The 14,698-nt window shown below is 37.9% G+C and overlaps 1 protein-coding gene across 1 annotated transcript; it reads left to right on the forward strand.

The window, feature by feature from the left end:
• Positions 1-5,616: 5,616 nt before the first annotated feature.
• On the forward strand, positions 5,617-11,108 carry LOC120415725 (tetratricopeptide repeat protein 8). The gene is made up of 5 exons (XM_039577321.2): positions 5,617-6,553; positions 9,538-9,683; positions 9,767-10,271; positions 10,440-10,795; positions 10,861-11,108. Exons 1-5 carry the CDS (start codon positions 6,370-6,372, stop codon positions 11,071-11,073), a joined length of 1,404 nt encoding a protein of 467 aa, XP_039433255.1. The 5' UTR covers positions 5,617-6,369; the 3' UTR covers positions 11,074-11,108.
• The last annotated feature ends 3,590 nt before the right edge of the window (positions 11,109-14,698 follow it).

Consider the following 14,698-nt stretch of genomic DNA (forward strand, 5'->3'; position numbering starts at 1 on the left):
CGGCGGTGTGGTTTTCGGGGTACGACACATGATTAATTATACCTCTGAAACGTGTCGAATGCAGCCGCGTGTGTTGATTACCCTCCGTTGGAAAATGCTGGAAAAGCTCAGTGAACCAGGAAATTGCTGGTGAAATCGTTGAAGGGATAAAACTTTAAAATCACTTCCTCCCGTTGCCTCGCGTAAAAACCACACTCGAGGCACGAACTGGTCGCGTGAAAATTTAATTCGCTACAATCTGCATAAATCGTGTCATCAGGACCGTTTTTGCCCTACTTGTCCGCATGCAAGAACCTGCAAGTTCTCACGTTTTTTTCCAGTGTGCTGGAGGAACCACCCAACAACAAGTGTGCTTTACTTTTACCGCCACCATCAGTGACGGCACCCTCGAGACTTGCCTCTCTCGCTCCTTCAAAGAACTGCAAGTCTCGATGCAACTCTGCCAGCTGGTGACGACCAGGGCGAGGAATGAATATTAATGCTTTTGCCTGCTCGCCCGCGGGATGATGCTGCAGAAGCGCATCATGTGTCACTCAACCTTGGCACACTCCCCTGGACCACACTTTGGCTTGGGGCCAAGTGGGGAGGAGAGAGGGAGAGGGCAAAAAGTTTTCCACCAGTACTTACAGCAAAAATGTGCATTGCTTTTTGTTATCATCTGGTTTGTTGGAAGGGACTAGCAGGGGTTCTATCATTTTAGAGGACTCATTTTATCCGTTAACTCTGCCCACATTTTTTCTTATTTTTCGCGTTTTGAGGAGATTATTTTGAAAAACTTTTGATGTACGAAGGTCTTATGATTCTTGTTAAAACAAGTTTTTTTTTATTCATACATTAAATTTTTAACTGTTTTATTGAAGGCTGTTTTAAATATTTAACTTTTATAAAAGGCTGGTTCAAATTTTATTAAAAGTTTTTGCAACCTTCCCTGCAGAGTCAGCCCAAAAAATCAGGGGACAAAAAAACTTAAAAAAAAGGTTAAATTTTCAATGGAAATTTTAGTGTAACCAACTGAAATTAATCCGAAATGCATTTCCCTGCGTTAAGAACCATTTTAAGCATGTTTGAGCCAATTCAAAACTCGATTGAATTTTTGATAAAAAAGACCGCAAATCGTGTATTCTTGCAAAAAGAATTTTCATATATTCCAATGTTTACTCATTGAAATGTTGAAATCCTGGCTTCTTATTTCAATTAGTGTTATAATCTTTCTTGATTTATGATTTCGATTTTTTTTCGTAATGTTTTAATTTTTACTTTTTTAATTTGAAACTCTATGCATCATTCCATCATTTTGCATCATTAATTTTTTAAACAAGTATCGATACAATTTCAAGAAAGTCATACAAAATTAGTATGAAATTGAGTACTTTAATTTAACCTAAAGTGATAAAAAGCTTCATCCAGATAAAAAAAAATAGAAAAAAGAAATAGAAATAATAAAATATGATTATATGAATCTTTTTCATCCAAATCCTTATGGTAACAAAATGAATTTGGCATCATTGGTTTCTTCAATCTGTGTTCAATTGTGGTATTTGAAATACAATAGCTTTATTTAAATATTCGAAAATGTTATAAATTTTATAATGCAAGAACAACCATCACGAGTTATCGCGATTTTACGAAAAAATACTTTTTGAAAAAGTTACTTTCGTCGTCCATGTCTGCCCAAGTAACATTTTTTCCAGGAGTTCTACAAGAGCTCTTCAAGATAGCTACAGCACCGCGGACCGCGGTAGGATAAAACTCACTTCAAGTACTCTTCCAAACTCCTGAAGAAGTTTTGAAGAAAATTTTATCCTGCCGCGGTCCAAACTGCTATACTGTAGCTATCTTGAAGAGCTCTTGTAGAACTCCTGGAAAAAATGTTACTTGGGTGTCGCGGGTGACCATGATCGGCCATGATTAACGACGACCAACTTTTATAAAACTTTTTTTTCGTAAAATCGCACAAACCAAGTTGTTTATAAGCAAACTCTTTATGTTTATAAATCATTTTTTTAATTGTCTGCTCTACAACTTTGTAGAAGATTGTAACACTCTAAAAAATAACCCTGCAAAGATAGAAAAAAACACGAAATTTAAAAATTGAAAATTATTATTCTAAAAGAAAAAATGACCCTTCTGGGTTAATGTAGATTGAAAAGTACATTAAATTTCCCTTAAAACGACATGTTCCAAAAAATTTCATAGTTGAGTAATGGAAAATAGTAGAGTTTTGAAAACTGAATATTGAGTGAGCCATCAAATCGGGCGTCCAATTTTAAATAAAAGTTCCTTTGACACCAAATTTCCATCTCATCACCGTTTCACCGCTGCAAATTATTGAAAAACACCTCTATTTTCGCCTGTTCAAAAATGGAAGGGGTCGTACCGCCCCTCCGTCACGAGATATCAAAAAAAGGGATCTCGGATTCGTGATCAGGAACAAAAGTTATCCCTTACGACAAAGTTTCACGAAAATCGAAGAGGGGTCGGGCCAACTGCTGTGTGAGTTGGTGGAGAATTACCCATATGCGATACCATAGGAGGAGGCGCATGGTGGCTCAAGTAAATTTTAATAATTTGTTAATTAGCTTTATTACATGTCGTGTTACAAAATGTTTTTCATTTTTTTTTACCTTTGATAAGCATAAACTTAAGACATAAGGTCAAGCTCTGCAAATGATGAAAACTTGGTTTATCTAAGTGTTTGCTCATTTAAGTTCGGTTTTTTTGTAATCTCTTTAAAATCAAAATAAAAATTAAATTAAAGTCAGTAAATTACAATCAATAAACGATTTGACACAAATATATAATTAAAATTAAACATGTTTAAGAATCCCTGCCAACCATTTCTAAGAATGTCTGCCGGCCAGGAAGCAAAACATGTCACGAGCTGACGTGACGACGGATAGAGATTCAGAAAATGAGAGCTGCACTTGCACTGCTGGTCCAGCCAAGAAGCCCTTTGGATAAGTTACAAAAAGATAGCAAGTACTTTTTGTTGGTTTCTCCCTGCTAGATTTTGTATCATCACCAATTCAAAGCTAACTGCGGTACGTGAATTTGGTAAGAGAATGGAGTAAACTTTTGTTAATGCTTGTAGGTAAAACGGAACAGTTTAATTTTCACTGTCATAAAAAGAATGTAGAAAGTTTTGATGATAATTATCAAACGTTTTGATGCTACGAACGTGAACTGTAATTTAATTAGTGGAAAATATACCCTCTTTTTGAATACACTAAACCAAAGTCAGCACTTGGGTACAAGAATAATCACTAAGATCATCAACCCTCCTCCACTATCCTCACTAATGTCGCGATGTATGTCTATCATTCGCAGCTCGTAAAACGACGACTATTACTACAAGACAAGCAAGACGACTGGCTCGTTCTCAACAAGTGAACTCTACAAAATAATCATGCCCTGGCAAAAGCTCTACCCGCTAACGGAGAACGATGAAAACGCTTTAGCTGCCTGAAATCCCCCGAAGTTTATGCAACACTTTTCGCTCGTTGTCAGCGCTTCGTCAAGAATTCGTAATGCCTTGGTGCAATAAAACTGCTGTTGCTCATGACTTGGTCGGGTTTCTACGGGCAAAGCTCGCGTTTCGCTGCAATGCTTCTGCTTGAACCAGAACCATGCTGTGCGTTGAACTGGCTGGTATACGGTATGGCAGCATTGTCGTAAATTGAGATAACAGAATAATTGCAGTGCCAAAACAGCTTGAATCGCTAGAAGCTCTTTGGCTGTTATCTTTACGTATATTTGCGTTTTGAAGTAAAGTGTTTAACTTAGAGAAGATTGCTTGGGATTAACGACATTATCCATGATAATATCGCACCTTAATGCAATTTGATATTTATGTATGTTATTTAAAGCCATACCACAGTGTTTCATGCTATGCTAAACGTGTTGCCCCAATTCTTCAAATTTGTTTCTGTTTCAGAATTTTTGTTCCCATCAAACGTCTCCAGCACATAATTCTGTAAGCATGAAATTGATGGAGACGCATAGTCGATCAACTTTTTTTCATAAAATTATTTTTATTAGGTCCTTTTCGGTACTGGGACCTGGTTAGGACCGAGTCGGCTTTTGTAATTACATTGTTCTTAATGTTAAGAGTAATTACAGAGGATCTTTTGTGTAAATGTTAGTGGGAGAGGAGCCGATTACCCGCGGCCTACTCGGGGTTAGTAGGGAAGGGATTGATGTTAAAAGACAAGTCGTGGGAAGGGAAGGGGGATTGTGTAGGAGTCTTGGTTGGCTCTGCTGGCCTTTGCTTTTGTCCTCAGCCACAACTCGGTGTCCAGCTGCTGGGGCGATAGAATATTTTATGACTATTTTATGGTTTATCAGGTTTGTTTCTTTTTGATCAAGAAAATCCCCACATTCAAGCAGTGCACGAGTCACAACAAACGTCGAAATTGCGTCTAAAAGGTCATGTTTATGCATTTTTATGCAAAACTTGCTAAACTTTTTGAAAAAAAAATACTTTCAAAGACACACGATTCGCGATTAAAAGCTCCATAAATCCGACAGATGGCGCAAAGCATCGAAGAATGACGATTCAAATTTTCGCTGTTCGATTATATAGGAATGCAAACTTAAAATTGCATTTACAGCTCTTAGAACAACTTTTCAGAAAAAAATCAAGTAGTACGAGTGTAAACTTTTTAACGCAATGAAAAAAAATAATTTTGAAAAAAAATATTGTTTAAAATGATAGAGCATCAAATGTTAACAAAGTATCAGCTCGAATTTTTGCTCAAAAGTTGTTTTGAACGCTGGAATTTAACAAAACAGAATTCGCATACATAACCTCAACGGGCAAAAATTTCAATCGACATCCTTCGCTCTGTTCTGCTACTCAACACTAGAAGTCGCATGTTGTTTAGCTTATGAATGCCAATTGAATTTTAGGGCTGAACACTTCGAAAAACTGATCAAAAATGGTCAAAATCATCACTTTTTCATAAAACTCTTTTGTATGATTTATGTTTTAATCTTGTTTTAAACATGTTCAAATGATGATTTTAAAGAATATTTAAAAAAAAAATGCACGGTTAGTTTTAAACTTTGATAATCCCCATCTAACGTTAAAAAACGCTGCCTACCTTCACAACTTCCACTACCATCCACCAGAGTGCACCACACTCCATCCTGCCGGTCACTAGTCAAATCAAAAGTCAAATTATCCCGCTCTCTTTTCACTGATAATCTCCCTGCTCTCTCACGCCACAATTTCTACTCCCAAACTACCCGCGAGACTCTCTTTTCCGCATTCCAATGCTTTGGTTTCATTTTGAGCAGGCCCTCTCTCTCTCTCTCTTTCCATCTCATCATTTCCATCCTGCTCACTCTCCCGCGCGCTACTTTGTTTATCCGCCAACTCGCCGGAACTGGCCGCCGTGCGGTGATTGCGGAAAATGATCCAAATTATGTGCATCGTGTTATTAAAGTTTATTAAAATTAAATGGCAAGAGGATTATTTAATTTCTTTTTGCCCATTTTTGATGCTGTGGGTACGCTCTCTCTTGCAATCAGCGGGAGAGAGAGAGAGATAGAAGGCACGATTATTGGGACATTTGCATTCAAACTGCGTGCGACTTTGATGAGTCGGATTGCCATGGCCACGATTGTATACAAACAAAAACCGAAAATGGTAATTTTGGCTTCGAAGAACAGCAACAAAATCAACACAAAACGAGTTTTTTTTTTGCGTCAAGTTGCGAAAGGAAGTTATCGAAAAGTTGAAGGTATTTTTTATTTTGGCAGCAGAAGATAGAATTAAGAGCAACACGAATTTGGACTTCGGATTGACTGTTGAAACACAGGAAATTGCATCACACGAAGAAATCTGTAGCCTGACAGGAGGGAATTGGACTATTTGCGCACTCCGGATTGACGGCGGAAGGAAATTAAGTCAAAAGGAAAAATCAAATAACGACTTTAAAACGACGAGCAAAACAGGAAAATAATGCTGCCAAAGAGGTGTTCCTCGAATTAATTCATCGCCCATCCGTTCGCTGGGATGTGTTGCTGGCTGGACGAAACGGACATCGACAACAACAACAACGTCCAAAAATAACACAACAGAGAATGAACAAGTTGCAAATTTAAAACATCTACATTTTTGCTTTACGTCCATTTGTGCTGGAAGAAGTTGTGCGGACCCCGAACACAAAAAGTGGTTCGACCAGGCTCAAAAGTATTCCATTCCATAATAAAAGATTGCGCGAGAGATTGCCAAGGCCCGGAGTTCGAAAAGCGAAGAATTTACAACGAAATTAAGCGAAACGGACTCGCCGGAGCCTTCGCCGGGAAGACCTCGGAGCCAAGAAGACCACAACAGCCTCGCCTCGCCGGGAAGAAAATTGCATAATGGACAAATTTTTTGCAGCTGTATCATTATTCCGTCGTCGGAAATATGATGAGTGCATCGAGGTGTGCAACGAGCTGCTGCAGCACAACGCTGCCCTTCATCAAGGTCCTTGGGAGCTGAAGATGCGATCTATGACCCAGCGAGTGTACATCGACGATATCGAGGCCGACGACGACGTGGCCGGTGAGTCCTTGTCCAGAGCACTGGAGTCGCTGTGTGTAAGCTCGGTGGCAACAACCCAACCCACTTCTGATTTACACCCCTTGATGCAGGAATTGCAACATGCAACCAGCACCCAGCACTATCTGCACTTTCGTATCGGAAATTTATTTATGCGCACTCCTCATCTGCTGCTGCAGACTCTCGTTTTATCTTGATTATTATTATACATATTTTTTGGTGCTTCTCATTTTTGTTACGCGAACGAAGGTGAACGCCGAGGGATTTCGTATCGTATCGTGTTGTGTTGTGAGCATCGGTTCGATTCGTCTGTTGTGTGATCAGCCAGCTTATAATTTATTCATGTAAATTTTTATTTTTATTGAACTGATAAACATGGCATCTTTACGGAATGACCTGAAAACGATATCGATCTGCGTTTTCGTTTAAACTGGCTTGTTGTTATTTCATTCAACTTTTCCATAGATCTAGAGATACTCCTATTCGAGCTTTTTAAAAGTTACATGGTTCAAATTGAAAACTTACTTACGCTCTAGAAAATATAGGTGTGCAATCATTTTTTGAACCTGTGCACCAAAAATCAAGCCCTCTGCCACTGTTTCTTTCCTAATCATATACCTACTTTTCTATGCCTCTGTGTTCTTTTGAACTAACCAGTTAGGAATCCCAGCAATCTTTTAGTTGTCGTTTTAAAAAGGTCTTTTCTTTGTGTTTTCCATGCTTTGTTCACTCTTTGAGATGTTTTCCGTAATCCCTCATATTCGGAACAGTTTTGTGTCAGTGTCAGTCAGTGATTCGCTTTCACCTTCATTTGAAAGATTTTCGAATCTGTATCAAACAACTGCAAATTTTTACTTTAATATTAAGTTTTTGAAGAAAAACTTTGTCCCTTTAAATCAACAAATTTGGAATACTTATTTTTTACGAATGTAAACAAACTTGAGTACATATTTTTTTACAAAATAATGACTTCACTCTCTGTAACCAACGAAATTCAAGCTTAGTTATATTTTATGCATGGTCTGATAACTTTTTTTGAGAAAATATCAGTTAAATTCAGGTGTTCCACAATTGTGGACAAGCACAGTAACATTCCACAATTATGGAACATGCAATTTAAAGGCAGTGTTTTGCTGCTCTGATTGAAATAGTCTTGAGATGCAGTTTTTTGTTTTAAAAGTACTACTGTTACTAGTGAAATAGCAAGAGAATGTCCAAATAAAGCTCCCAAAAATAATAGGGTCGACAGAAAAGATGCATTTGGCATGTTATTGACAAATTATCACAAAAGTGTTCCGAATATTTGGGATGACTGTACTTATCCTCGATTTTCCGAAGCCTGGATTATCCGAAGCAAGATAATTACCAAAACATATATATATATTTTTGTTCATTTTTTTCGAATTTTTCCAACATTATTTTAGAGAAATTGTGTTTTCAGAAGTTGCATTGAAATATTCTTCAGCAACCACCTGATAATTTAATTTTGTTAAGATTATCACAAAAAAACTAACTTTATCCACCTATGCGTTTGATGCTTTTCTCTTCTTTCTTTTCGAGCACACAAAAAATCTGGAAATAATTTTCAGCTTCATCTTTATCACTAAATTGGTCTTAACTTGAAATAGAGTTGCAAATTTTTTTAATACAACTTCAAAACTTTTGAAAGTGAAATGAATAAAAAAGAATAAAAAACTTGTAAAAAAAAGATAAATACAAATCAAAAACACAAATCTGCGCCAAATTTAAGCATCTTAAGTCAAGGGGAAGTTTGGCAAAACAACACTGATAGAAAATCTGAATGCAAATCCGATAACTCTATGTTGTCCAATTTGTAAACATTAATGTTTCAAATATCGTCAACATTTTTTTGTTGATTCGTTGTAAATGTTCTCAATAATGACACCATTGCCAATAACAAATTCGGAAAAATATCGACGATTTTGGAAACATTATATATCATATCTGAAAAATAGGAAATAAAAATGAAATTCATAATAAGCGAATTTCTAGGACCACCATTTTGTCTTGGAAATCGGCGACTTGTTTTTTTACTTATTTGAATGTTTTGAAAAAAAATCCCATTTAAAGTTTTTAATTTCGCTCAAAAAAAAATTTACCAGTCTAATTTAAGATTTTTTAAGCTGTTGAAAATATTATTAGAGGTTCTCGTCACCCCTCCTCGGCCCGAATAATCAGGGGAAAGATTTTTTTTTCCAAAAAACTTCATAATTTCTGGAAATTAGGCGCATATTACTGGAATTTATAATGCATTCCTCTGTGCTTAGAATCACTTTTTTGAATGTCCGGGCTTATTCAAAAATCTCTTTAAATTTCTTCCTGCCAAATCGTAATGATTTAAAAATCAATCTTGTTTAACAAAAATCACTGATTTTTTTTAAAGTACTGTTATGATATTTTCAAACAAACGATTTTTTTTTTTGATTTTTACAAATAAGAAAAAAATCATTGATAAGAAAACCAATAACACATGCTTTTTTTTTGCAATGCAGACCAGTTTCTTGAAGCATCAAATTTGTTGATATTTCCATGTTTTCAATAGCATGTTTTTTTATTTCCAATTAATGTTTTATTTTAATTAATAACATTTATATAGATATGATGCATTTGTCTGCACCAGTTTCTCATGACTCCAACTCCTATTGGCAGTGATTGCCCCGGTTCGCCTCCACTCTAGAGTCACTTCCTTCATTTGTATTTTTCATTTATCTTCTTTTTCTCCCATTTTTACTTTCTTCACCCCATCCAAACTCACGGTTGCATTGCCCTTTTTGCATCCAATTTTTTATGATTATTTCTTCCTCATCACATCGAGCGAGCGAGCGAGCCGTTTGTGCAATTCGCCCGTTCCGTCCATCATCGAGGGCTATCTGCCTTCTCTCTGCGCGCGAGAAAACGCGAAAATGCATTTTAGTAAATTACACCTCAAATTATACACATTCTTTCATGCTTCCCCCCGATGGCAGAGGATATTTTGGACACGCAGACCATCGCAACGGCCCCGCGGCCGGGCACCTCGATCCGGACGACCGCAGCAGCTTCTGCCGCAGGAAAGGCCACGGCAGCTGGTGCACGGCCCCGGACTGGCACCGGCAGACCAATTACCGGCATTGTAATCAAAATCATATTAATAGGCTTTTAAAAATGATCTACTGATGTGAGGTTTTTCGTTTCCTTTTCCTTGATATCTGGCAGTCCCGTCCGGGGACGCTTTCGCTGCAACGGCCGGGATCCACTTTGGGCAATAAAACCGCGCTGAAAACCGCAAGAACCGCAGGATCCGCGCGGAACATACGGCTCGGATCGGCCTCGATGTTTGCCGTGGGCGATCCAACCGGGCCACTGTTTCACATCTCACGCCTCCATCCGGACAAGTACGCCGACAAGGATGCCATCTCGAAGCCACTGTTTCAGTATCTGTACTACCACGAGGGGGAGATCCGCAAGGCGATGGCCCTGTGCGATGCGGTGTTGAACCTTAAGCGAACTAATGGGGAAGGTTTGTGGTGGTGGAACGCCCAGAAAGGACGCTGCCTCATTGCTACCGGTAGTCCGCGCGAGGCGGAACACTACCTGCGGGCGGCCCTCAACGAGCTGTACCATCCGGATACGGTGCTGCTGTTGGCGCGGATCTACATCAAGATCGATCAACCGACGGCGGCGCTGGAGGTGTGCAAAAATGGGCTGGAGAAACTGCCAGGTAGGGTGTATTTTTACTAATTTGCATAACATCTCTTGCTTGTTACGACGGTGGACCACGGGTCTTAACTCCAGCGAGTTCTTGAAATTAGGATGCTATTCATTAGGACCTCATTTTTCCATTGAATAGGAAAGTATTTAATCACACAATTTTCCCTCCAACTCCCAGGTGACATCACCCTAATGACCCAGCAAGCCCGCGTCCTTGAGCTGGTCGGAAACCTTTCGGCCTCGGTTCGCCGCTACCGCCACATTTCCCAGCTGGACTCGATGAACACGGAGGCACTCGCGTGCATCGCCGTCAGTTACTTCTACGGGAACCAGCCGGAAACGGCTCTGCTCTACTATCGGCGCATCCTCTCGATGGGAGCCCACAGTGCGGAGTTGTACTGCAACATTGGACTGTGCTGCCTTTACGGGGGTCAGCTGGATTTGGTATTTCCTTGCTTTCAACGAGCGATCCGAATGGCAACTACCGCCGAGCTGAAGGCCGATGTGTGGTACAATTTGAGCTTTGTGGCGATGGTGAGTTCTTGTCAAGGCAAAATTTCAAACTGTAATGTAAAACCTTCTCCGTATTCCGTTCACAGACTACCGGAGACGTCCACCTGGCCCGGCGCTGCCTGCGGTTGGCCATCGCCTCCAACGGCTCGCACGGCTCGGCCCTGAACAACATGGCCGTGATGGTGGCCCGCCAGAAGCAGTACGCCAAAGCCAAATCCTACCTGGTTGCCGCGAAGGCCGCCCTGCCGAACTGCGACGAGATTAAAAATAATTTAGAATTCATAGAAAACTTTGAATAAAATGCTCATTAAAGCTGCGGTGGTGTGTCACTTAATCGGCTTTTTCGGGATTCTTCTCCGCTGCAAAAGAGTCACATTTACTCCCTGGCGGGATCAGTTCCACATGGAAAGGTGGAAACGATCGTGTCCCCAAAAATGTGATCCTTCGGACAAAGACCCAAGCCTCTTGAAATATTCTTCACTGCTATCGTTCGCCATTTTTTTTTTTCTCAACTTCAATTCTCCGAACAACACCTGGACATTTTTTTAAATGCAGATCATAAATTAAAGATTTATTTTTAGCAATTTGTTGTGTTCAACCTTTCCGCACAAGGGGATTCCAGCCGACGAATCGTGTCGCGCCCAAACGTCGCGACGACCCCCGAACCTCCACCGCCACCAAAAGTGGTCACCCCCCGATCGAGCCCAACGCGCCGAAGCCCTTTTCTCGTCCACGCGATCGAATGACAGGAATTTCTTACCTGTTTCGCCAATCCGTCCGTTCGATCGATCGATTCCAATCGTGCGATTGGAAGATATTTTTGGATAACCAGTCCACGGTTCCGTCCCCTCCGCATGCACGCACGCATAGTTTTCGGCGGTATCGGGTCACAGGAATCTCAAAAAGGTAGGAGACGCAAAAAAATAAACACCTGAGGCGAAAAAGTGACCGAACGAAACAGGTTCTGGATGTTTTTTTTTTATTTTTGTATGCTGTTTACAGAGCAGCGACTAGAATAGCGACCGTAGCAATTTTTTAATTTATTAGATTTGAAACGATATATTCTTTCATAATTCCATAAAAAAATTAAATTAAATATATTCAGTTGTTTTGCAATCATTAGTTTCAAATAATTCAAGATTTAAGCAAAAAAAATTGCGGTAGAAGATTTTTAAATCAACCCAAACATGCTCAAAATTGTTCTAAACGCAGGGGAATGCATTTTAAATTGATTTCAGCTAATTGCACTTATACTTCCATTGAAATTATGAACTTTTTGGAAAAAAATATTTGTGCTGCCCCCTGATTTTTCGGGTCAATTTTGAAGGAATAGGGGGGGGGGGGTCTTTTCATGGCCCTTCATCGTCACTCGTGACAGACACGGACGACGAAACAAAGAGAAACACAAAAAGTAACTTTTTCAAAACTTTTTTTTGTAAAATCGCGATACTTTGTTAATTTTATGAGCAAACTCCTTATGTACATGTATCAAAATTTGTGTAATTGTCTGCTTTACCACTTTGAAGAACATTATTACCCTCTAAAAAATAACCCTGAAAAGTTACAAAAACACGAAATTTTAAAATAAAAAATTTGTTTCTAAATGAAAAATGACCTTTCTGGGTAGATTTGAAAAGGAAGGAAATGGAAAAAGTTTAAAAACTTTTTTAGTGTTTTTTTCGATGAAAAATACGTTTTTTTCGGAATTTTGAGTACGCCATTAAGGCGTCCAAATTTCCCGGGTTCTGAATTTCCCGGGAAACGGGAAAAATATTTTTGAAATCCCGGGAATTTCCGGGATCCCGGGAAATTTATGAAACAGTAATACAATCTATGCTTTTTATTGTATTTGTTATGTTTTTTAAGCTTTAAATCAAAGGATTAGCTCAATCATATTAATTGGTGATAATCTACTCTTCAATCTAAACAAGGACGACAAGTTTTAAATTGCTTGAAGAGAGTTTTTTTGTTCTTTGTTGTGATTTGAATTGGAAATGAACTACAAAGTGATTCATATTAAATCAACTTATCTTTTTTATATGACATGATCAGAAAAGCCTTAAAAAAATTATTTGAAAATATCTTTTAAAAACAAGAGGCGAAAACAAATAAAATGACAACAGTCAATGTAAAATTTTAGATAGGTTTTGAATTTGAGTAAACGACTTTTGAATTGATTTTTTCCATGTGTAAAATAAATTCACTTGTATTGAAAAGTTCAACTTTCCCAAAAAGAACTTTTGCAAAAAACATTTTTTACAAATTATCTTTGAAATACTACCGGAATACAGTCTGAATAGGTAAGTAGATTTTAGAGTAAAAAATTTAAAAATCGGTGTTCTGTGAAATTGTTTTGTTCTGTTCCTGTTTTAACCAATAACCAAAACATCATGCAAAAAATGGCTAAATAGGTGTCTTAATCCGTTTCATTTGTTCTGATTTGCCCCACATGGCAGTGTTTGATGAAAAATAATTTGATTCGATTTTTATTTTAAATCATAAATATACCTAGATATCTCAATCTTTGGTTAAAGCGCTAGGCAAATTGCAGAAAATTTCAACAGTTTTCCCTAATACACCAAATCATGCTGATATATCCCGGGCAGACGGTAATAACAAAATTCATGCCATTTCAATAACACATATTGTTAAAATAACAAAAAGTGTTATGGAATCTTCTTGAAAAATCCAATTTTGCACAACGGTTTAATAACAGTTTATGTTATCATAGAGCAGTTCTCTACAAAATCGGTCTTTTTTCTTCAATTTTAGTTTTTGTATTTTTTAATCCGACTGAAACTTTTTTGGTGCCTTCGGTATGCCCAAAGAAGCCATTTTGCATCATTAGTTTGTCCATAAAATTTTCCATACAAATTTGGCAGCTGTCCATACAAAAATGATGCATGAAAATTCAAAAATCTGTATCTTTTGAAGGAATTTTTTGATCGATTTGGTGTCTTCGGCAAAGTTGTAGGTATGGATACAGACTACACTGAAAAAAATGATACACTTTAAAAAAAAATTTGTTGATTTTTTTATTTAACTTTTTATTACTAAAACTTGATTTGCACACTATTTTTATTTTATTTTTTGATATGTTTTAGAGGACATAAAATGCCAACTTTTCAGAAAATTCCAGGTTGTGCAAAAAATCTTTGACCGAGTTATGAATTTTTTAATAAATACTGATTTTTTCAAAAAATCGAAATATTGGTCGCAAAAAAATTTTAACTTCATTTTTCGATGTAAAATCAAATTTGCAATCAAAAAGTTCTTTAGTGAAATTTTGATAAAGTGCACCGTTTTCAAGATAAATCCATTTTTAGGGAACTTTTTTGAAAATAACAAATTTTGTTAAAAATAACGTAAAATGTTATTGGCCTAGTATTTTCAAATATCAAAAAATGTTATTCCCACGTTATTTCCGTCTGCTCAGGATGCTGAATACAAATTATAATGCTTTAACATTATTATCTACTCTGAAGTATTCAACTGTTAATCTATTTCCACAACCAAATCTAAATTTCCAGACTAAAAATTGTTTTCTTTTTAATTCGGGAATTCCCGGGACAAATTATCAAAAATCCCGGGATTCGGGAATTCCCTGTTTTGGAAAAAATCCGGGAATTTTGTACCGGGAGTTTCCGGGATTGACGCACTAATTTTACAAACATTGGTCATTGCTCTTAGTTCAAGACTTTTCAAACTGATATTGGTGACGGGTGATACTTTGGCAACCACAAATTTGCAGTGCAGCTGTCTCCACGAAAAAAAAACTCCAAAATAAATTGAGGCCACTGTCCAGCCCGACCAGCCCAGCGCCTGCACGAAAACATTGCCCAGTGCATATAATTTAAAATCCTTCCTGGACGTGGACGTGTGGTGGACGATTGCACCTTAATTTCTTCTTCCTTCCTTGGCTCG

The sequence above is a fragment of the Culex pipiens genome, chromosome 2 (assembly GCF_016801865.2).
Source record: "Culex pipiens pallens isolate TS chromosome 2, TS_CPP_V2, whole genome shotgun sequence".
NCBI lineage: Eukaryota > Metazoa > Arthropoda > Insecta > Diptera > Culicidae > Culex > Culex pipiens.